The sequence below is a fragment of the Capra hircus genome, chromosome 3, assembly GCF_001704415.2.
Source record: "Capra hircus breed San Clemente chromosome 3, ASM170441v1, whole genome shotgun sequence".
In the NCBI taxonomy this organism is placed as follows: domain Eukaryota; kingdom Metazoa; phylum Chordata; class Mammalia; order Artiodactyla; family Bovidae; genus Capra; species Capra hircus.
Window position 1 is genome coordinate 24752168 of NC_030810.1, and position 24996 is coordinate 24777163.

At 42.5% G+C, this 24996-nt stretch overlaps 1 protein-coding gene across 4 annotated transcripts in view; it reads left to right on the forward strand.

Annotated features, from left to right (window-relative positions):
* ELAVL4 (ELAV like RNA binding protein 4) overlaps nucleotides 1–22436 on the forward strand; it is an 89789-nt gene extending 67353 nt beyond the window's left edge. For 2 of the 4 annotated variants that reach the window (XM_005678446.3, XM_005678445.3), the window contains exons 4-7: nucleotides 12490–12643; nucleotides 14479–14704; nucleotides 16368–16406; nucleotides 19477–22436. In XM_005678446.3, coding sequence (XP_005678503.1) covers nucleotides 12490–12643; nucleotides 14479–14704; nucleotides 16368–16406; nucleotides 19477–19804 — 747 coding nt within the window. In that variant the 3' untranslated portion in view covers nucleotides 19805–22436. Of the gene's footprint in view, nucleotides 1–12489; nucleotides 12644–14478; nucleotides 14705–16367; nucleotides 16407–19434 lie in introns of all 4 variants that reach the window. The other 2 variants (XM_005678444.3, XM_013962839.2) reach the window with 2 other exon arrangements.

A 24996-nucleotide genomic window follows, 5' to 3' on the forward strand; every position in this document is an offset into this window, starting at 1 on the left:
TTGCTTTAATAAGTGACATGAGATTTATCTCTTTGCTCTGACTCTCATGAAGGAATAGATAACTTGCCTGTCTGAAAAAAATAAGTATCTTCTTTGGAAGCATGCATCATATAGATCTCCTCAGAACCATGTAGTACATGTTTGCAAACTTTGGTCAAGTCTGTCTCTCCTTTTGCTTCATGTAAAACACATGAGTTTAAATGTACAGCACAGATGCAGGCAAACCAAGAGTTAATTACTAAGCTTTGAAGGTTAATGACGAGCAGCTAGATTCAGAGATAGTTTTGGAAAGCCCTGAGAAGTGGTAGAAACCATAGAAGCCAGAGAGCATTAAAAAGGGCAGCTATTCTTCAGCTACTGCTGATTATTTAGGCCCAGTTCATTGTCAGATCTTCCACTTATTCCGTAGAAGCCAAAATCTAGGTATTTTATGCCAAATCTCCCAATTTTGAAAGGTTGAATCAACTAAGAAATTTTTAGAGCATTATGTAGGCAAATCAAACAAAACTTAAAAGAGTTGACCTGTGGAGAATTTTGCAACCTCTGAACTCAAATTTAGATACACAAACACTGTTTTGCATTTTGAAAGTGAGTGATTCATTACTAGGTTGCTAGTAGAAGGTGCCCACAAATGATGGTTCCCTGTTAACAGATATTCCTCTCCCCTTGATTAGGGGGGATGTCCTATAACTGTGCATGAATACTGAGGACCTATGGAGGGTGAGACCAAGTCTCTGTGCTCAAGGAGAATACAGTCTTGGTGCAGACACAGCATCGAAGCAGAAAAAAAGAAACTGCTTCATTAAGTAATCCCCTCCAAGTAATGTGGATGACTGCAGATAACTTGCCTATCAGGAAGAAACAAGTATCTTCGTTGGAAGTATGCATTACCAAGGTCTCCCTGGAACCATCTAGTACATGCTTGCAAACATGAGACTGCAGAGGAATTGTTCTTTGAATCATAACTTCTTTAGTGGGAGAAAGTGGCCAGGTCCCCATCCCTCTGGAGATCAGGCTCAGAGATGAAGTGACTTGTGCGAAGGCACACAAGTGGCCAGCAATTGAGCTGAGTTAGCATCCAAAGATACTGTGAAAGAGTCTTCCAGGAGTTACTTAATAGGCGCGCATGAGCTTGAAAGGAAATAGTAATGATAGTAATGATACCTTACATTGAGTGTTTATGGTGTCTAACTCCTTTACATTTCATGCTTAATAATATTTAACCCATGAAGCTTCCCAAAGACTAGAAGCTTTACACACATCAGCTCTGATTCTTAAAATAGTGATTCTCTCCCTTATACGAATGAGGAAACTGAGGCCCAAAGAGGTTAAGAGACTTACCTAGGATCAGTTAGTAAGTGAGATTTGGAGTAAGAAAAATATGTGTTAAAAATAACTCTGGCAATAGGTCGCCTATGTTGGAATGTCACACCACCTGCTTGCTCAGCGGCACATGTATTCTGTGAGTGTGTGGGTGTGTATTTGGTTCTGTGCACACATGGGTTATACTCATTGGCGAGGGAAGGAGATATAAAAAGCAAACAGATGAATTGCGTGGCTCCTCTAGGTTCTTCAGTAAACAGATTTGCGGTTCGGGGCTTCTGCCATCCTTCTGGAGACAGACCTGACTTCAGATCATGTCTCCTCAGACCCCTACCTTCCAGGCCCTGCAGTAGGTCCTTAGTTGACCCAGAGATGACAGTGCCTGGAGAGTCTTCCATCCACGTATGTCAGAGAGGCATAGGGTATGGACCAAGGGGTTATTTACACTGACTAGCCCCAAAGACCCCAAACTGGGTCTGTTCTCAGCATTTCAACCCTAAACCCAATGAAGGTAATTTGCCCTGTTTAGGGCCTCAGAAGTGTTGTTTAGCTCCCCATAACCCACTTTCTCTAACAGAGATCACTTTAGACTCCAAGAAGCATTGGGTTAAAAGGCTGTGGATTCTGGAAAATAATTCCCAGTATCCCCTAAACCTCACAGTGGATGCCAGTCCAGTCCTGAACCTCCCTGTGGGCTTTACAAAACAGCTTCTGAATTTACTCTTTATTCCAGCTTCTCACTAAGAAGCACTCCCCTTCTTAGTGCTTCTTAAGAATACAATTGCAGTGGTCCAGCTCTTTGTTGCATGAATTAGGAACAAAGAAAAGTAGATGATTCTGTAGTAGCTTCAAAGAGGGATATGTTTATCAACAGTTTGGGCTGATATACAAGGGACACTGACCACCTCCAGTAAAAAGTGATCCAAAATGGAATTTGAGGATTTGGAATCCTAAAGCTCTGAGTAGTGAGACACCTGTTTGGATTTTAACCCAAGTTTGAGAAACAGCATTAGAGAAGCAGTCAGTGCTCTGCCTCTGGAAGTTCCTCTCTCACGGGAGACACAAACACTCGGAGGAGCACCTCTAATGCAGGGAGGCGGGGATGGCCACGGAGCTGCAAGGGTTCCCACTTGATTGGGGTAGAGGGGCGGGAGTAGGAAGCTGCACCAGGTTTGAGCACAGGAGGGATCTAGTCAAAGTGAAGGTCCAAGAAATTTCATCCGGCAATGGCACATCACTTGGGGTTTTTGACGAATGAGGCCAGCGGCCTGCGGGCTGTTATGCTAAGTTTTTGTCAGCCTTAGACTTTGGTATTTCATCATCTCTATTAGGAGCTTTGTTTTACTCATTTTAAAAGCAAAGCAGGCTTATTTATAAATAATTTGGAAAATTCATTATCATCTGATGAAGGCAACATCAGCCATTCCCAACTCAACACTGTTAACGTTTTTGTTTCCTTCCTTTTCTCATTGTATTACATTCGCAAATGATTTTGTGGCTTTTCTTGTCCTAATCATTGCATTCAGCTATTCCTCAAATTCTGAAACTGCATTAAAGACAGCATTCCCAGAGCACAGCTCTTGTGCAGACTGGAGGTGTGAGTGATTTCAGGATTAGGTTTGGCTGAGGGGACACAAAGCCTACTCCTGCCACTCTGCCTGAACCCAGGAGAGTTGGCACTCCATCAGGAGAGAGGGTGAGAGAATAAGAAGGAAGCTTTATCACGAGGCAGCAGCCTGGTTCCAGAGGGAGCAGGGCTAGAGGAGGGGAAGGTGTGTGAGTGAAGGCTTTTCAGAAGGGAAAAAAACCTCTTTTCTCCGGGAAGGAGAGCAGTTCCTTTATTTCAGCCTCTCTTGCTCCGACACCTTACCCATTTCTCCCTTTTTGCTTTATTCTTCTAATAGCACTAACAGTGCCTCCAGGGGAATCTTTCCACACTTGAGTTTCACAGGTTCCCGTTTGCCCCTCCTGCTTGTTTCTCTTGCCAGGGGTCATCAGGGAGCCTTGCCTCCCTCCCTCCGCCCACAATCCACCTGCCTCGCTAAAGGCCTCCATTCCGCTGAGGCATCTTTTCTTTGCACTTGGCATAAGCAATTATTTCTCCTATCACTGCCCTTAATGCCTCCTGGAGAGTTAGCAGATCATTTTTTGCTGACGGATATCACCCCACCCAGAAATGATAGACTACCTCCCTCAGTCTCATTAATAATAAAAAGGCATTTGTCTCTCCTCCTCCATTTTGGCTGCAGTCAGAGCCAGGGTGGGAGTGCTTCCTGGCCAAGGTCAGCAGGGGCGGCTGGATCACCGAATCCCCAAGGAGTGAAGAGAGAGGGTGGCAACACCAGTGAAATTGGGAGACCCATTTACCCCAGTTGTACCGGACCCTCTTTCTCTCCTGTGATAGATTCTTTTCAGCTGCTTTGCTTCCCAGGGCCCTGTTAACTTGCTCTGAGTGAATAATTTCAGATACAGGTATAGGAGTTGGAAAGATGGAGATACAGTCAGTGAGGCTTATATGTTTTCAGTATCTTAAAGGTCATCCACAGTGCCCCATGTCTGGGAGACAGAAGACGACTGGGCAGGTACAGGTTACAAGCACACTTAGGTTTTCACAGTATGTGGAATGAGGCTTAGGGCCTTTAGCTAGCTACGGGTGTAAAAGATTCCACAATGTGATGTGAGCTGTCTTAGGAGATTTGTCCACTCTGGATCCCAGGAAGCAGTGGTCCTTTCTGGTCTACTCTGGTCAACCCATCCCAGGTGTCTTGTGTCCCATTCTCAGCTCCGTGTTTTGAAAGGACCAGACACTGTAAGGCTTGTTTTGAGGCAAATGAAGAAGACAGCCAAATGGTTCTGCACTCACGTATTCACCCCACAGTGGTTGCTCTTCCATTCTCTAGAGGAAAAAAAAAAAAGTCTGCAGTGACTCTGAAGCTCAATCTTGTGTGTCCAGAATCTGAGAAGAGAAGCTTTGTGTCTGTCATTTGCCTCGGGTCCTAGTGAGTCCCTGACTGTCAGAGACATTCATGTGGAGTCATTAGGGATTGCTTAGAGGGACTGCTATACCATACTGGAGTCTGACTAAATGATCCTAAAGGGCCCCTGTAGCTCTAAGATGCTATAACTTTTTGTTGCTTCTGGACTTTGAACTGTTCTGTCAAGTATAATAGCCACTAGCTACATATGGCTATTTATATTTGAATTTAAATTGATAAGTTAAAAATAAATGAAAAGTTCAATTCCTCATTCACACTAGACACATTTGAAGTACTCAGAAGCCACATGTAGATGGTGGCTACCACGTTGGACAGCACAAATCTAGAACTTTTTCTGAAAGTTCTCTTGGGCAGTGCTGGCCTAGAACATCAGTGGCCCTGGAGAATAAAAGATCATTTCTCCGTGGTTACCGTGAAGCCCCAGAGCAAACCAGCTGGTCTGTCAAAGGTCATAGAGCCACATCCCCTTCCCCTTTGTTGTCCATTCAAAAGAGCTCTGAGTTCAGCCAGAGTCAGATCCAGCTCCGTTAAAAAATTACTACAATGACCTTGGACAATTTAGTTTATTTCTCTGGACTTATTTCCTGATTTGCAGAATGGTTCCTTCCAACTTTAACAGTATAGCTAATAAAATATTATAGCGTGATCTTTCCAGTGTGGTAATTTTCCAAGGAAAGTAGCAGTTTGTGCCAAGTACATGGCTTCTGTTTCACTGTCCACGTTAGCCTGGCATAGTGGAAAGATCCCAGAGTCATATCCAGCACTGGCACAGTGCTGGCTGTGTGACTTTGGACAAGTACTTGTCACACTGAGCCAGAATTTATCGTCCGGAAAAGGGACCTAATAATATCTCACTTATAGATAATCCTGGTTTATAGGGAATGCTCAAGTAATGCTTCCCAGAATGAAGATGATAGTGAATAGGGTTACCCCAAGGTAAGAATTACATAGAGAAAGGGGAAGACTTTTCCCCATCTGCATGTTTCAGAGATACATGAAGAATGAATAAGTCTGAGTTTCACTTTGTGTAGTGGAAAGTATTACGGAGCTTTCAAGAGGTCACAGCAGTCTTACCACTATAGTGAGAGTCGGAAGTTGCAATTTAGTGAGGACACTCAGGTCTTAAGCCCTGAGTTTGAGACCAGCTCTTCCACTAACCAGGCCATGAAATCTTTAGCACATCTCTCTCCCTTCCAGGGACCACCAGACAAGTAATCCCCCTTGATAATTAGATGGGCTTTTTAAAAGAAATTGTAAGGCACACGAATTCTATCACCACACCCCTTTTTCAAAGAAGTATTTATCCAGTCTACTGTGTACCAAATACTTTCATGATATTGTTGGATTCACTTCATATCCATGGGTCCCTCTAGCTCCTTCTCTACATCTGAGTCAGTTCGTGGGAAAAGAGCTAAAATGTGTTCCATACAGTATATTACACATTTTCTTTGTTTCAGTTCAAAGAATGTTTTTGAGTTCCTGCCCTCTGTAAAGCTTGGAGACTAGATGCCACAGACAGTCTGCAGAGACCACCAGAATGCTCTTACTTTAGGGGATATGAAATGTTAGCCCAGATGGTTGTGATGGGTGGGAGGGTGTGATAGCTACTGTCATTGAAATGTGTATCATCTGCAGAGTCTGAGGAGAGAGCAGGCATTTGTGCCTGGGCTTCATGGAGGAAGTGGCATTCAGTCTGAGCCTGGAAGGATGGGCAGGAGTTCATTTTGCCATGAGGATAACAGATAGCAGAACAGAGACATTTTGTTTGAACTGAGGCTTAGGCTGCTTAGAGGTGTTAGTAGGAGATTAGAGGTGGATCCAGATCACAGAGGACCTTAGATGCTCAGGTAAGGGATTTGAGCTTCCATCACAAGGTGCTGGAGAAACACTGAAGGTTTTGAGCAGGAAGAAGCAGCACAATTATAACTCATTAGAGGGACTTCCCTGGTGGTCCAGTGGTTAAGACTCCACACTCCCAATGCAGGGGGCCCAGGTCTGATCCCTGGTCAGGGAACTAGATACCACGAGCTGCAACTAAGCATTTGCAGCTAAAGATTCCACATGCCACAACTAAAAGGATCCCGCACACAGCAACAAAGATTGTGTGTGCCACAACTAAGACCCAACGCAGCCAATAAGTATTAAAAAAAAAAGAGAGAGAGAGAGAGAAAGAACTCATTAGAAACAGTACCATCAGGTCTTGCCCCTGATAGAAGGACATCATATACTACGTGGTGGGTGGGGTAAATATGAGGCGTGGGGCCACATAAGCAGACCCCTGTCCTGTCTGTGGGCAGGGCTGTAGCCATAGGCACAGGAGTAAGCTGATTCTCACAATCAACACTGTCATTTCTAGGAACTGGCTGGCTGCTTTCTTCTCTCCCTGCTCCCGGAGGTGGGATCAGAGGTCCCAGGGAGGGTTTGCTCCTAGAAGGCCTTGGAAGCACCAGAGTCTGTTCTCTGCTGCCATCCTTCTGGTCTTTTTGGAATGAATGTCCCCAGGGATGTGTATGTTCTGGGAAGTTTCTGCTCACTCAGAGGGTACTGTGTTGCAACAGACCGGGGAAAGTCTGCAATCTGATCTTCTGAAATAAGTGTCTCCTCTGCTAGACTGATAGTCCTGCGTGTCAGGGGCTGTTGTATTCATCTTTGTACCGCCAGTGTCTAGCATCAGGCCTAAGTACACAGCAGTTGTTTCAAAGCCCTATTTATTGAGCATTTGCTGTGTGGCAGGCATCTGCAGAAGGAAATGGCAACCCATTCCCAGTGTTCTTGCCTGGGAAATCCCATAGACAGAGGAGCCTGGCAAGCTGCAGTCCATGGGGTTTCAAAGAGCTGGACATGACTGAGCAGCTTAACACTTTCACTTACTATGTGCCAGGCATGGTGCATAAGAATCATATATGCATTAGCTTGTTTAATGCTCTATTAGCTCTATTAGGAAGCTTCCAAACTAGGTTATTCAAGTGATAAGCTCAGAAAGTGTAAGTGACTTACCCCAAGCTTTACCATTTATAGCTAGTAAGTGATTAGGATTCAAAACTACATCTCTCTACCAAAACTCTTGCTCTTAATCTCTGTCTCTTTCCCATTGCTGAAGAGATGCTCCATTTCTGTTAAAGTAACATAAATGAGAGCTTCCTTGGAGTGATCTGTCTCAAAATACAGTTGTCTGATGCTCTAACTATGATGTATCAATGAGACCCACAAGATAAGGGGTGATGAGGACAGGAAGGATGCTTCTAGGGTGTGGAACCAGAATAGAAATAGGAGGTTAGAAGCTTTGGGAGAGATAGGTTTGAATTCAGCAGAAGGAAGAACTTTCCAATAGTCAGTGATGGCCAGTGATTACATAGGATGCTTCCTGTCCGTGGAAATGTCTAAGGTGGTTGGCTAACTGTCTTACATCCTGCCCTGAACTTTTGAGGTCACTTCCAGCATCAAGTTTCTATGAAACAAATTTCAAAGATAATGCATTCTGCTGAGACCACCATTATCACTTGTCACCCTTACCACTTACCGTGAACTATGGTTGTGGAAATGAACAGTTTTGTGAATAGAACACCAAGCTCATGAAAACATCCAGTCAATGCTAGAGGTCCTTGTAATTCAAAGGAGCTCACAAATGACACCCCTGTTTTCTACATCCAAGTTTTAAGCCAATTGAGAGATAAGACAGAAAGAAAAACTATGGAACCCTAAGTTCTTTATTACTGATTAAGGCCCAAATGGCATCTGTGGACACCTTGAACTTCTTAACACAGAACCCCATGCTTTGACAAACTGATATACTATGTCATGGGTGCTTTGGACCCCATAGGACTCCCCACATGAGAGCATAGCCGATTCCCACAGAACATAAAACCAGAAATAGAAAGTGGGCTTCTGGCTGGCATCTGGCTCCCAGGAGGGAGGAAGCAGGCAGCGTCTGTGGCTCACATGCTCATTCCCTTTATTAAAGCCTATTCAGAGCCATTACGCCACTTCCCTGGAGAAGAGGGGAGGCAGGGGTACAAAGGAGCTGGACGTTATCCAGGAGGCATCCTCCATGTGGAAGGAAAGCGAGTCTCCCCCTGGCAGGAACAGCCCTCGGCATTGCACTCTCCACCTGTTTGCTTACTCTCCTCACTGGACTGTGAGATCCTTAAAGAAAAAACCCTCCCAGCACAGGGCCTGGCACACAGTAAGTGTTCAAGAAAGGGAGAAATGAGTGAACGCTCACCTTCTATACCAGTGTTTTCCTAAAGAAGCCCCTTTCCTCTCATCTCACCCTCCTCGTAGCACTCAAGACCATGTCTTTATCATGCTTTCCAAGTGCCCTCTTTTTCTGTTCCATGGTGGGTCAGACGAGGGCCGCAGTGTTGCCAGATGATTCAGGAAATGTTTTCCCCAGGCCGTGTTGTTCCTGCCACGCCCCAGCTGTGAGCAGGTGAAGGTGCCTGTGAGTGCTGCATGGCGAGGGGCAGATCCTGCCTTGGTCCTGCTGCTGTCCCTCTTGCAGAGAGTACGAGTAACTGTAAGCATGTAGGGGGAAGGGAGAGGGAGTTTGGAGTAACTTGATCTTCCGACAAGATCATTTGTACAGTCACCTGCCTTTGGACCGCCCTTCCCCAGAGAGAGGAGGGGTCTCCCTATTCCAGCTCCTGAGATCCAGAGCAAGATTGGTGCAGGCATAGAAATGCCAGTCTTGTCTTCAGAGATTCTGGATGAAAGAAGTGAGCAAGATTCCGATGGTCTGAGACTCAGGGTTCTTTAGGTCACTTCCAGTGTTGGAAGCCCTGGGTTCTAGTGGGGTTAATAAATTAGCAATTGTGCTAAACGTCAGGATGGAGCTAAAAGTCAACAATGTTTTTAGAAATATTTCAGCCTAACAAAGGGCCTGAGACCTGTAGTCACTCAGTTAGGATTTAATAAATGTATGAAGAAACTTGAAAAGTTTTCATACTGAAACAAGCATTTGGATACTGAATGTGGGAAGATCCTTTTTCTGTTATTTTTGCCCACTCCCACTTCTGCAGGTTTCCAGGATAAGGGACTAAGAGAAATGATAAACCTAAAGTTCCAAATAGAAGAGAAAAATTAAGCAGGATTTAGGCTTTGGTGAATGATCGAGGTGCTGTTCACCCTTGAGATCTGTCGCTGGGCTAGGACCAGAGTATGTTGTGGTAATCCTTCCCAGCTGAGATTCTGCCTCTGTCAGAATCTTCTTTTGGGGAATCGATTTTGGTTCAGTCGTTAACTTTCCTGTGCCAGCTCCTTTTCCCTAGCAGGCCTGTCCCCAGCCTGCTCTCCCCTGTACCCCAGCTCTGGTTGCCCAGAACTAAGAGGATCAAGGTCATCACTATCCATTATGCATTGATGGGGCAGACAGGCACTGCCCTATGCCCTTAACCTTCATTATCTCTTTTGTCCTCACAGCAGTGGAGGGTTATCATCAGGCGATGGCTCCCTGACCCCACCACACACTGTCATACACCTGTCTCCCCACCTGTCTCTCCCCATATAGCCCTGGAATGGCACTCATCTTGTGGCGCTATGATAACTGGTCCATTTGTGCACCATTCTTCTATGCAGCTCATTTGTTGAGTACCTGCTGTGGTGTTGCCTATTGCCCCCATTGGATCCGGAAGTCCACGGGGGCAAGAGACCATGCCTGTTCTTGCTTGCTGTGTATCCCCAGCATACAGCACTATGCCTGGCTCATAGTAGATCTTTAGGAAATGTTTTCTAAGAGTGGCCTCTCAGTCTAGTTCTTGAACAAGATTCAGTCCTTCTTACCCCAGATCCTGGAGAATAGGAGACTTATCTCTTAGCTCACAGCTTAGCCAATAAACACAGCTATGATTCTGGATGCTTAACTCTCAGTGATCCCCCTAAGTGGAGGAACTCAAGCTGCAGTTAACCCAACATGCTATTAATGCCCAAGTCATTCATTATGATTTGTGGGTGTTCATTCACTCTTTCAGTAGATGTTGAGCACCCTGTGAGTGTCTGGGTAAGGAGCTAGAACCACAGAGATGAGTAAGACACACACACACAACACATGACCTCAAGGAGATCAGCAGACTAGATAGAGAGGTGGAGAATCAAGGTCAGAATGGGTTAAGTACCATGGGCGCAGTTCATCAAGAGCACTGCCAGGGAGATTTTTAAGAGAAGGTAAAATTAGGGAAAGCCATCTAGAGAAGGTGGCGTTCGAGCTGGACCTTAAAAGGGCCATACAATTAGGAGCTGAGGAAGTAGGTGGGAAAATTTTCCCTATGAACGAAAGCATAGAGATGGGGATGTATGTTTTGGGGGAACATGAAGATCATTCAGATAGTTAACTTGTCAGCAATCAGCAGGGGTGAGACAAGGGTGACCCTCATTACCACAGACATATCACTGTGATGCTTTTATTTCCTTCTCCCTACTGCTCCCTCCTCATGCCTAAGAAAAATAGCTCTGCTAGATTATAACCTGAAAGGTCAAGGTAGGACAACCTTATGTGGAGTGATGCCCTGTCTTGGCAGTCACATGGTCCTTCAGTCCTCACCCCTAAGTGCACACACAAGGACTTTCCACGCAAAGGCCTTTCTGCATGTCGTCCATTTGCTGGGAAGGAGTCTACAGAAGCCACACGTGAGTTTCTGGAAGAGGTGGATGCTGCCGACAGGATTCCTTACTCCACTGGCAGTAGGAGACCAGCGAGGCAGATTCGTCACTAGCATCATTTTATCTGTTGAGTCAACATCTATTTTTAGGTGTGGAACCCATAAAGGACCTGGCATCTCTGCATGGAAAGGGATAGAGTGAGGGGATATACTCATCCTTCATGCCCCTCTGTGGGATTCACTGCTAGACCCATTCTCAGAGGCAAGGTCTGCTTCACTGATGGAGATTTAGTGCCTAATGCCAAAGGTCGAATTTAATGCATACAATTCCTTTTACAGACATGCTTTCATGTGTGCAGAACACACATACACACAAGCATACCCACTCACTCCCTCACCCCTGTAGTCTTAGCAGGTCCTGTGAATTGTTTATACAAATTAAATAAAACTGAAAAATGCTAAGGCATATAGGTCCCTTCCTGTCCAACATTGTCAGATGTGCTCTGAAATGACTGTTTTCATCATCTATTCTGAGCCATAACCGCCGCAGAAATAGCTTTAGCAGGAAAAAGCTTTTGTTAGACTAGCTGTAAATTATATTTCAAATGTCTGATGTTGTTTTCTTAAAAAAATAAATAAGTAAATGAAAGTCTAAAATTAATGACTGCTGGGGTTTGCTTTGCTTATGTGTACTGCTACAGATTTGGCTTCTTGCAGATGGAATTTCAGATCTGTTTACACTTCTGTGTTAGCTTTTTGGGGAGAAAAAAAAAAGCAGTTGAGAGATCTGGGAGGACAAATTTATAAAGTCAAACTTATTATAACCATCGGAGAGGCTCGCGTCTCTCTCGACTGGCCTCTCCTCCCCCCTTCCCATCGTGCCCTCATTTTTGTTTATTGTGGTTTTAGCTTCCAAGTTCGAAGGCAACTGGTTCTTGCAGATGCTGTGACAAGGTCACATATCTAGTTTCGCAAGCAGATGTTCATTCAGCCCCATTTCACCAGCACTTTGTCGTTCAGCGAGAGCAGACCTTGTGGGAACTGATTAGAGCAACACAAAGGATGGGACATTTAAAAAAAATCTCGCAGAGAACCTGGTCGTTTCTTATGTGTTCAAGAAGGGACTGGGGGTTGGGAGTGGCAAGGAAAAAGCTGCAGAGCAGAGTTTTATGGGGACTTTTTTTTTTTTTTTGGTTTATTCAAAGATTATTATCTGTTGGATACAGTAAATCATCTATACACCCACATCCAGGAGGTAAATCTTCAGAACTCCATGCGTGGGTTGTTCTGCATTTAACAGCTGCCATACAGTAGCTATTTTGTTCTGCACTTAGAGACCCTTATCTGTGCATTTGTTTTAAGTTATCATCCACTCTCCTTTTGTTCCTCTATTGCTGTTCTCCTGGTTCTCATTACTAGTACAAGCACAGCCAAAAATCTGAACTACAGAGTTGGTTATTTGAACTGACACTGTGAGTTAGAGTGATAGACGCGGGGCTGTCGTCTCGGTTGTGGACTCAGTCTCCACTTGAAGGGTGTTGCCTGTAATGCATTTAGCACCTCTTGCCTTCTCCTAGGTCTCATATGCCCGTCCGAGCTCTGCCTCAATCAGGGATGCTAACCTGTACGTTAGCGGCCTTCCCAAAACCATGACCCAGAAGGAACTGGAACAGCTTTTCTCACAATATGGCCGTATCATCACCTCACGAATCCTGGTTGATCAAGTCACAGGTGAAGTATTTCTAGGCTATTTCCTTCCTTTGGGTCAGTGTCACCAGCCAGTGCCCTGTGACCCACCGGAGCAGAGGGGTAATGGTCACTTAGGGAAATGGATATGGGTCACAAGTAGACAGCTTTTTGACTTAAAAGAAAGACTTTTTATCAATCAACTGCTGAAATTTAAAATGGGCCATCCTGGGAAGTAGAAGGGCTCCATCATGGGAATGGTTCCAGCAGCAGCTAAACTACTTGGCAGAGTTGTAATGAGGATTCAGCCATCAGGCTGGGAGTGGGGCTGAATGACCTTCAAAGTTTCTTTCAACCCTCAACCAAACAACATTACTTTTGCATGTGAACAGAACCTCTGTGTATAGCTCTGGCTGCTCTGATAGCACTGTAGAGTTAAAGGGAAACTGAAACTGGCTCATTTCACAGGTAAGAGAACAGAGGTCCAAAGTGGGACACCTGTCCAGTTAGTAGCAGTGCAGGGATAACCCAGGATTGGATCCTGTGGTACTCGGGCTATCATAAAGAAAAGCAGCTGCCACCAACTCTCAGTAAGAAAGGCATCCAGGTTGCATTTTTGATGACAGAAGGTTTCCACCTACTCTAATTAAAAACACCCCCTGAGAGTCATTTGAAAGTGAGAGTGTTAGTCATTCAGTCATGTCTGACTTTTTGTTACCCCATGGACTGTAGCCCACCAGGCTCCTCTGTCCATTGAATTCTCCAGACTAAAATACTGGAGTGAGTTGCCATTCCTTTCTCCAAGGGATCTTTCCGACCCAGGGATCCTACCCAGGTCTCCTGCATTGCATGCAGATTCTTTACCATCTGGGCCACCAAGAGAGTCGTTTAGCATGTGTTTATCATCTGATTATTGCAACAAACCTCACTGAAGGCAGCTCTGCCCCAGATGCTATGCAGAGGGACACCAGAGATCAGGGACAAAGGTGTCACAGCCCCATCCTTACAAGACCACAGTGTGATGAGTACCAGCTAGAGCTGCCCAGCACCCCAGGAGAGCTCAGGAAGTCTCCATCAAGGGGATGGTGTTTGAACAGAGTTTTAGAGAATGACTTGAAGCTGTCCAGTGGGAAAGAAAGATAGAACATTCTAGGTGGATAGGATATATCCCATAGAATAGGTGATAGAACATACCCAAAGGCACGGAGTCGAGGAGGAACACAGCCTATTCAAGGACTATCTGGCAGTTAGCTTGGCTTACGTGAGGTTCAACAGGGAGTTGGGACCAGATCATCAGGGGCATTAAATGCCATGCCAACAAGTCTGGAATTCCTCTGTATGCCACCTGGAGCCATGGAAGGGGTTTTTATGGGTTTTGTTCATTTGTTTTTCTGCCATTGGAGTAGGGAACAATGAGGAACAGGTACATTCACAGGGTAAAAAACAGAAAAGGTACAAAAAGGTATAAATGGTGTTTTTAAAGGGTATCATATGGTCAGAGTTTGCTTTCAAATGGATTACTTAGTTGCCAGGTATGGAGGGCACATTGAGGGGCTAGAAACTGGACAGCAGATGATCAGTTACAGCAGCTAAAGGAAGGCTTGAGGGCTGAGCAGGATGGTGGAGGAAGGCAGGAAGGGACAGATGTGAAATATGCCTGTGTTCTGTAGGCAGGAATTGCCAGCCCAGAGCCATGATGGCAAAAAAGGCAGGCAGATGCATTTTGATGGGTGAGAGAGATTCAGGAAGCCAGGCTCAGCCCTGGCACCACAAGTGGGCTGACTCCCTAGAAACAGCAAGGGGACTCGCCCATAACTTCCTGGGGATCTTTACCAGTTTGGTTTGTTCGCTATTTACAAAGGCTCTTTCTCTTTCCCCAGGAGTGTCCAGAGGGGTGGGATTCATCCGATTTGATAAGAGGATTGAGGCAGAAGAAGCAATCAAAGGCCTGAATGGCCAAAAGCCCAGCGGTGCTACGGAACCGATTACTGTGAAGTTTGCCAACAACCCCAGCCAGAAGTCCAGCCAGGCCCTGCTCTCCCAGCTCTACCAGTCCCCCAACCGGCGCTACCCTGGCCCACTTCACCACCAGGCTCAGAGGTTCAGGTAGGTGCACCCGCAGGCGCAAGAGCCCTACTACACGAGTACAGAGCTGGGCAAGAGCCAGGGAAGCCCTTGGCCCTGAAGGATGTGGCTGAGTGAGGACATCTGCCCCCTGGAATCACTGCGGGACACTCCCCCTGAACCTCAGTTTCCACTGCTGTAAAACCTGATGACTGGGCCAGGAGGCTCTTCTAACTAGCACATGACTTTCAAACTAGCACATGACTTTCAAACTAGCACATGACTGTGATTAAACTTCAGATTCTTTGATTGAAACAAATTTCTACATTTAACCAGATAAGAAGGTTCAGTTTCAACAGGAGTTCATCACAGATAAGGGACTACATTCATCAGTTTAGACTTAAGGCTAAGGCAGTGAGTGACTTTTAATGAAGTCAAAGAAAAGAGTAGCCCAGGAGGCATGTCTTTGCCAAAGGGAGTGGTATGGTCTGCTCTCCTCTTTCTTTTGCCGGTGCTTCTATTGGGTTGAGTGGGGAGATCCACTCTTCTGTGTTAACTTCTCTCTGACATCAAGTCAGCAGACTTTGGGAAGGCAAGGAGGAAGACTTTGTCCAAGCCTTATTAGCATTTCCCTGAGGTACCCAACCCCTAGGAAGCTCCAGGTGCAGTGGGATGTCTGCTTCTCCTGAGACATTTCTGAAAGGCAGATATCTCTCCATGAAGGCAATCTGACATTGACCAGTCTCTACTGTACAAGAGATAAGAATATTGTTAACCTACCCACAATAATTCTAAATAATTATTTTAGTTGACCCATGCCCTGACTTCCCTTTGATGAGAGGGTCTTTCTCTTTTTCAAACATCACATGGATAGTAGGCCCTTCCATCTGGCCACAAAGAGGAGAAAAATCAGCCTCCGAGTGTCCTCCCATGCCCCCTGAATATGAAACGGTTAATGATTTCATGAAGAGTCCAAGTCATTTAATTTTTATTTTGTGTAAGAGCACATGCAGTATTTATGTAAAAAGCCTTTCCAGCAGGCTTCTAATGGTGGAAACTATGGTTACTACTGCCCCATGATGTGAAAAGCTTGTCCCTGAGTAAGATACTGAACATGAAGGAGATTGTAACAAAATGGCAATTTGCTGGGAGGTGCTTTCAGGTTGTAAATAGTAAGCTGGTTTAAAAAAAATATAAAAAACTCTGAACCCTCCCTCCTGCCCAAAAATGTGTGTGGTAAGAAGATTTAGTTAAAGTAGTCAGGCTACTAAGAAAAATCCATTCTGATAGGCATGATGTGTGTGCATGTATTGTTAATCCATATCAGAGACCTTTATTCACAAATTTCATTAAAATAAAAGGTGAACAACATAAGAAGCCATCAGTCCCTTTTTTAAAAATTTCACACACAACATAAATTATATCCACACATGTTCTAAGAGATGGAGGGGAGGGGAGTGAGATTAATTTAGACCTTGAAATAAAGGAAGGTTCATTTAGACACTTGCTTTAAACTCTAACATTGACCTCAACATGAATTACTTTAGGTAGGAAAAGGGGAAACTACCAGTGGATAGGCTTCCGAGCGCTGGGGAAAGTTTTTGAGCTTTTCTTCTTTGAAAATGGAGCATTCTTATTAATAGTTCCATTGAGCGATCTTGCCATCTGTGAGGCATTAACCCAGAGACCCTCCTTCTCTTTGCAGGCTGGACAATTTGCTTAATATGGCCTATGGCGTAAAGAGGTAATTAAAACTCCACAGATTGCCAGATGTCCGTGTTGGCACAGACTGGGGCTAGAATTTTTTTTTTTTTAATTCACTAACTTTACTTTTTTTTTTTTAATTCTTCCTTTTTCTTCCACCAGCATGTCACATTCTTTTTTACTTTCAGACCTCAGTTGGTTTTGTTTCTTTTAGGGCACACAGTATGTTTGTGTGTTTCACTTTTTCTTTTATTTGCAGGTGGGTTTCTCCTACGGTTCAGGTGCCACAGCTACCAAGCCCTTGATAATCTGGTCCTCGAACAGCTCCCCTAAGAGGGAAAGCTGTGACTCTTTGCCAGCTGATTTTGCAAACTTGCAAGGCAACTGTTTTGCATTAGCGATGCCAAGATTCAGTTACGAGGGCAGATTCCAGCAAATCAAAATTAGAACATTTTGCTTGTCATGGTTGACAATCTTATGATTGCCAGTGGAGAAATTAGATTCTGGACTACCAGCCCTGGCCAAAGGATGAATAAATGCGTGGATGACCTTATGACTCCTGCCCCCACCTCAGTGTTCATTTCAGGGCACAGCCTGAGAATAAAGTGTATCTGTGTGCACCTCAACCAGAGGTTTCTTTTGTTACAGGTTTTAGCAGTAATTATCAGTCCTCCCTTGGTTATATGTGTATGTACATTTTAAACTTGCTGTTTCTTTTATTTAAAACCTTTTTGTGGGATCAAGGGTTCAAATGGAGTCAAAGTTTGGGGGACTTTCTAAATGTAGTCACAGGGGTGTTCCAGACCTAGTCTGAAAACTGAATCTGCAAATTGGGTGCTGTATGTCACTGTGTCCATGAGATTCCCACGTGTACTTTTGATAAGCCCCATTGAGCTGCCAGGGACATAGCATCTTTCTCATCCTGCTCTGCAGAGCTGCACACTTTAATTCCCCTTCCTACTGTCAAGGGAAAAAAGTGTGGTCATGAGGAGTCTGAATCATACTCCCCATATGAGGCGAGTCTTTTACCACTTGGCTGTGCAGGATAAGTATTGGGTTGCCCAAAAACTTTGCTTGAGGTTTTCTATAACATCTTATGGAAAAGCCCACACAAACTTTTTGGCCAGCCCAGTTCCTGCTCTGGAAACTGGCACAGAGTAGAGGAAGTAATTTGACTGCAGACTTCTCTCTCGAATTGCAGTCCCAGCCCCTATGAGGTTAACTGTGAATTACCTCCATGTATCTGGCACATGGCTTGCCTGTTCCCACGCATTTTACATATTTCCCAGCTCTGTCCCATACCTTTGCTCCTCTCGGACTTAGTGAGATACTATGAAGAAAGTGATGCTTATATACAGATGAGGTCAGGGAAGACAGCACACACGCTGCCATCTTCTCCAGTTCCCTACCCATAGTTAAACATCATGAGTCCATAAGAGCATTCTCTTTTCCTACTAAGCCCAGATTTGGATCCAGAGTCCTTCCTACCAAAGTGCTCAGGTAGCATTACCACCTGCAGTTGAGGCTCTACTTGAAACCTCTTTGCTAGCCCCTGACTTTGGCTTTATAATATTTAGCTGTTCTCTACCTATAAACTGAAAGAGGTCCGTTGACTTAGTTGGAGGAGAGAAAGTTGAGAAGACAATCTTCAGAAATAATGCAAATAACAATTACATATGGATTTGCCCTTCTAAGAATTCACACCATGATGATTTGGGTTTTGTCCTGTTAATTTGTTTTTAAGTAAGAGGGAAGATTGATTTAGTGAATAATACTGAAAATAATATCTGTTGAGTTGTTATGTTTAGCATATTTTCAGGAGCCATTTGATTATTTAAATTCTAGTTAGATACAGAGTATTCTTTCATAGGGCTTTCAAATCCTATGCATATATGGATATATGTTCATTTTTAAAACAGTCCTAAATGACACTTAATCCATTCTCTTCCCCAGTTTTTTCTTCCTCTCCTTCTGTCCCTCTCTTCAGGAAAAAAAAAAAAAAACTAACCAAATGAAAAGCAAATACTAGTCAGTGTATAGAATCAAAATACCTGTATAAGTTTTATATAAGTAAAATGTTAACAAATATTTTTTCTGCTATAGGCACTGGTAACCTAATTGTTTCATCTGATGCATCCATCATGAATCACATACATATTTTATCAGGCAATGAATAGTATCTGAAGGATCGTTTTTCTTTCCAAGATTATGCGAAAACTGAGAAGATTTCGAAGCCTAATACAAAAGTAGTCATAACAGGACAAATAACAGTTTCCTGCTTTTCTAATGTACAGTGATTCAAGATATGTAAAAGCACAAACCACTTGAAATCTCACTCCTGTGACACTTAGAAATGAATTCCAGATAATATAGCATCAAGGAGTGATCACCTTTATTATTACTGCTCAGGGGTTTTTTTGGAATTCTCTTGAATAAATGTTAAATGAAACATAAGCCACCCTTTGGAGTAATAACAAGTATTGTCTATTCATTCTCATGTATCTCCATCCTCAATAATGTCAAAAGATCTTTAACGATTGTTAAGTCAAGGGACTGCAAAGATGGTGGACTTGAGCACTTCTAGGGCCTAAACTTCCTTAAAATAAAAAAGTTTCCCAAGCATTGACCTCTACCAGTGTTATTCACCTATTCAATCAATAAACAGTTATTGAGTGCTTTCTATGTGTCATGTCTGTGAGATTCCTGTATGGCCTCCACTGAATAAATAGAGTGAAAGGATGGATGAAGTAGGGCCCCTTCTATGAAGAGTTCACTGTCTACTATGGGGAGGGAGGGAGAGGGTCAGGGTGAGATACCCTATGAACATATACTGTGATAGCGTGACAGAGCCTTGCTCTGAGAGTTCTTCCTGGTTTTTAGGAGTTGAGCTAGGATTTTCTCTTGGCATTTACATGCCTTAGCCAGTCTAGCTGTTCCCATCAGAAGAAATGCCGCAGACATTAGTTTTTGCATTTTGGTTTTTAAACCCTGAAGACTCTCCTGCAAACACTCACTCAGCCCTCTGCCCCGTGTCTGTGTCTGTGCATCTGTGTGTTATCCACGGTCAGACTGATGTCTGGACCAGTCCCCCCTTCTGCTTGTCCCCCCAGGTTCTCTCCAATCACCATTGATGGGATGACAAGCCTTGTGGGAATGAACATCCCTGGTCACACAGGAACGGGCTGGTGCATCTTTGTCTACAACCTGTCCCCTGATTCTGACGAGAGTGTCCTCTGGCAGCTCTTTGGCCCCTTTGGCGCAGTGAACAACGTCAAGGTCATCCGCGACTTCAACACCAACAAGTGCAAGGGATTCGGCTTCGTCACCATGACCAACTATGATGAGGCAGCCATGGCCATTGCCAGCCTCAATGGGTACCGCCTGGGGGACCGAGTGCTGCAAGTTTCCTTTAAAACCAACAAAGCTCACAAGTCCTGAATTTCCCATCCTTACTTATCAAATTATATATATAAATATATACGAACAAAACACACGCGCGCACACACACACACACACACAAGAGAGAGAAACAAACTTTTCAAGGCTTATATTCAACCATGGACTTTATAAGCCAGTGTTGCCTAAGTATTAAAACATTGGATTATCCTGAGGTGTACCAGGAGAGGATTTTATAATGCTTAGAAAAAAAGAAAAAAAAAAACACAAAAAAAATATCTTTGATGCATTGAATGTTCTTTCATAGCTGTCGTTGTTGACTATATATACATAGATAGCGACGTGCAGGGATTTTTACCCAGCCAGCTAACTTTACTACCTTCCTTGAAGGTGGATCTTTTTAAGATGACCATTCGCTCATTTGAAGAAGAAAAACAAAAAACAAAAAAAAATAATAAAAATAAAACAATTTTTACAAAGTAATGGGATTCAAAGAGAGAAAAGATTTTTTTTTTTGTCAAAATGTTGATCCAATCAGATTGGTAAAAAAAAAAAATAAAATAAAACCCCCACACAAATTAAAGAGGAATAATAAAAATTGCAAAAATTAAAAAACTTTTGCAAATTTTTTTATTTTTCCTTTTTTCTTTTATATCATGTGAACTAAAAACAGTCTTCTGTTAGGGGATGGGGGCGAGGGGGATACCTGATGACATTAACAATTTAATAACATTAACATTGTTGCCAAAGAGGTGGTCTCTTTGCTGAAAATGGGTTTCAAGAAAAATCTATTTTTATAAAATATAAAGAATTTTTACAAGAGAATCTGGATTTGAGAAAAAAATATTTTGACTGGCTAATTTAGGGGAAATTGACAACTTTGTCGCGTTCATACTGCACTGGTAACTTTTTAGAGATCAAGATGTGTGTTTTAAACTGGATTCGTAGACTGTTTTTTGAAGGATGGGCTATAAACAGATGATCTTCATATCTTTTCATAGCATGTAATAATAATATAAAAAATTATTAATTACTAGGGGAAAGGAGTGTTCGTTCTACCCAGGGTACCACAGTTCCCCACAGTCAAAACCCAAAAGCAAGGAGATGAGTTGAAAGACAGTTTTTCTTTAAGTCATCAGTATGGGATGTCAGCAGAACAAAAATTAAAAAGATTAATTTTCCTTTCAATCTAAAACTTCCTTAGTTTGAGCAGTAGGTGCTACGAAATTATTTACATATCTTAGTATCATAGTTAAATGTAATGTGTTTAGGAGAGGAAAACAAAAGATACATTTGCTTTAAATTCATTAAGGAATTTTCAAATTCACTTTGTAGCCCATGCTGATAGAATTGGGCTGTGTTGGTACATTTGAAACACTGTTTATGTTGCTTGAAACACTTATTTATTTAATCGCAGATGTGATGATGCCTATGGCCGAGATCAAATATAGCTAGATTGGCTAGACTACGTATTTGTTTACTTAAACTATGGGAAGAAGCATATTATTGTGTCATTCTGTTGTGTGTGTATGTGTATATACAATATAAATATATATATATAAAGTTATTTTTTCTTTGGGTTAATTTATTATAAGTTGTAACACTTGGCTAGTTTTGTTTGTATATGTCTTAAAATGTTTTCTTATGATATTTAAGTGACAGTTAAAGAGGTATCAAGGTAACTTGTGTAGAACTATTGTTTGATATATTGTCATGTTTGTTGTGAATATTTTTTTCTTACTGCACAGTAGAAAAATAAAAACAACTGGGTCTTTCTTTTAATGTAATTCAGATTGGGGAAAACAAAACAGAGCTAAGGGAACAAAATGACTGAGGGAGCATTCTCCCACGTCCAGTGCACTGATCATTTTAGTATGTTTGTGCTTTGTACGGTTATATATTTAAAACAAAAACGAAACAAAAAAATACAAGGGTTCATGCTCTTCCCTGGGTAATAGAAACAGTTACTCGCTATGCATAATCTAGTTGATAGTTAAATTTGCTATTGCTTTTCTTGTCTTGTTATATACAATCTTTTCAATACCAGTTTAGTCTTAATGGTAATAAAACGTTATGGTTATTTATAACTTGTGCTTATTTTGTGCGTTTTTTCCCATGCTGAACCCACTAAGTGCATGTAGACAGAGCTGTTGTTTTCACACTGAAGAGGCAAACTTTGTGGTAGTAGTCGTAGTGGTAGGCAGATAACGAAAACCAGGGCTGCACCATAGACTCCTCCTTGAAATTTTTTTTCTATTTTTTTTCCTCGTTTCAGTTTTGAGAAAAAAAAAAAAAAAACACCAGATTTCAGTTCAGAGAACACTCGTTCAACATTCAGAGAAACCTTTTTATATCACCTGCTATGAATGAATGCAGTTTGCTGGCAAAGTTTTGATGCATTTGCTAAGCATTAGTGGAAAAGGCATGCCAACATCTCTTCTCTATAACGTGTTCACTCTTGGGGGAAAAAAAAGGAAAAAAAATCTTAGGACCAGGCAGTTGTATACTTTAGTTATAATGAATGACTTCATGTTAATCTTGCTAGTTTAGATGATTTCTGAGGGAAAGTATTGTAAATGTTTTTTTTTTCCTTAATCTTGTTGTGTTTGAATTATTTGTACTTTATCTGTCCAGACAATAAATGAAAGTGTGTAGAATGGATTTGAGCTTCCCAGATTTTTAAATGTGTTTATTCACACTTTTTTTTTTTCTTTTTGGTAGCATCTTCAGATTTCCCCAATATTTTTACCGTTAAACAAAAAAGGCAGAGTAAAAATTCTGTTTTGCAACTTAGCCAAGTCTCTCAAAGTCAATTCAGTATTCAAAACTCATTGCCTTAGTTCCACACTACTATAAGGTGTGGTCTTTAGCCCACAGTATAGGCGTCATCTGGGAGCTTGTTAAAATGCAGAATCTCAGGCTGTATGCAAATCTATATTTAACCAGATCCCCAAGTGAATCACTGGTAAAGTGTCAGAAGCACTGTCCTGGTTGATAACAAACCAACACATTTGGCATTGTGTTTGGCATTAGCGTCTGTTATTCATTTATAAGCGTACTTGTGACTTGTGCAGAAGAAAGGGAGTCACTATTTGCAGACCATCTATTATGTCTGTGTGGTGCCCTCTGTGTTCCCTCCCTTGGTCCCACGTGACCTGGGAGAGGAAGATAGCACTATCCTCATTTCACAGATGGCAAGACTGAGGTCAGTGAGAGAGATTAAATAACTTGAAATGGCTAGCAAATTTCCAGCTGGGATTTATATATATATATATAATTTATTTGGCTGTACCAGGTCTTAGTTGCGACATGTGGGATCTAGTTCCCTGATCAGGGATTGAACCCAGAGCCCCTACATTGGGAGCACAGAGTTGTAGGCACTGGACCACTAGCAAAGTTCCCCAGCTGGAGCTTTAATCCAAGTCTGATAGACCTGTACCACACTTCGGTTTTGAGATGGCAGAGCTTGAGCAATAGTAAGGAAACAGAACATCTCTACTGTAAATAACAAGAAAGATCACTTCTTTATTTAAATTCATTTTTGCTTGCTGCTGCTGCTGCTGCTAAGTCGCTTCAGTCATGTCTGACTCTGTGTGACCCCACAGAGGGCAGCCCACCAGGCTCCCAGGTCCCTGGGATTCTCCAGGCAAGAACATTGGAGTGGGTTGCCATTTCCTTCTCCAGTGGATTAAAATTGAAAAGTGAAAGTGAAAGTGAAGTCGTGTCTGATTCTTAGCGACCCCATGGACTGCAGCCCACCAGGCTCCTCCGTCCATGGGATTTTCTAGGCAAGAGTACTGGAGTGGGGTGCCATTGCCTTCTCCGCATTTTTGCTTAGAAGTGGCAAATATCTGACTTTCTTACCTTTGAATAGAAACCCTAAACAAAGACTTTTTCATACTGTGTATAAAGTACATGATTAAAGCTTAGCCTAGGAGGAAAAGACTACCTAAAATATCATGAAGTCATATTAAAATATTATCTGAACTTTACAGATGAGCATTTTAGTGATTTCCTGATATGATCATTCACTGATGATATACTATCTTTCTTTTTCATCTTTTCACTAATTGAAAATTCATATTACTCCATAAAACATCACATCACCATCCACAAGCTGACACAGGAAGAAGAAATGCCCTCACTGATCCAGAGGAAGGAGTAGTCAAGATTCACCTCCATTTCTCATTACCTCCTTTTTTATTATTTTATTAAATTACTTCAATGGTTAGCATAATTAAATTCAGGGCAAAGAATGGGATTTAATTAACCACACTAAATATTAAAACTCCAAGTCAGCCTGAACTTCACATACTTAAAGTTTCTTCCTTTAGTTTTATCTTAAACACAAGACCCTATGTTCCTTTTCTGAAGAAAAACAGGCATTCAAACTAATCACTGCCCCCCAGGAATAACAGAGCTTCACAAATGTGTGTCTAGGATCAAAAAATGTTGCTGCCAAGCCTATGATGGTTATCACCGAGCATCACCACCCCTGCTCCTTAAAGATGTCATTTTAGTGCACTTTAAACAAATGGATACATTATTTTGGAATATTGGAAGTTGATGGAATCTTACCAGTTCAAACAGTTCATTCCCCAACCTCCAAAAGTTTCACAAATAGCTGTAGGTGTTTAAATAGATCTTTAAAATATCCGTAGAAGGGCATTCTACATACATCCTCTCAGCAATGCTTCCCACCATCAGCACAACGTGTCTGCCTAACATCTAATAAAAAATCCATCTCACTGCAAATGTAAGCCTGTTACCTCAAATCTCCAGGCAAACATTGTATAGTTTCTCTAGGTGTTTGTTGGAAAGGTTTAACAAATCACAAGAATACAGAGATTATTAAATTTCTTTCAGGTCCTAGGTACATTATGTTTTGCTTGGATGAAAAATTGCATTCCAGAGAAGACTGAAGGCATTTACTTAGTATTACTTCTGTCAACGTGATAGGAAGAGAAGGCAAAAAAACACAAACTTGTGTCCATAACCAGCCCGCATCATCACCACCATCATCAAAACTACTTACATCTGCTACCAAAGATCAAACACAACCAAATGATAGTTGCAGCCAGCAGTTTTCATCAACTAGGGTCCTGTTTAATTTTCTTTCATCATAATCAATCATTACTTGTTCATTTGTAAATAAAACATTTGAATCCCAAAGAATAATATTTGAAAGCATATTTGATACTCATAAAGCCTCTTGGGGCCCCTGCTTAGTCAGT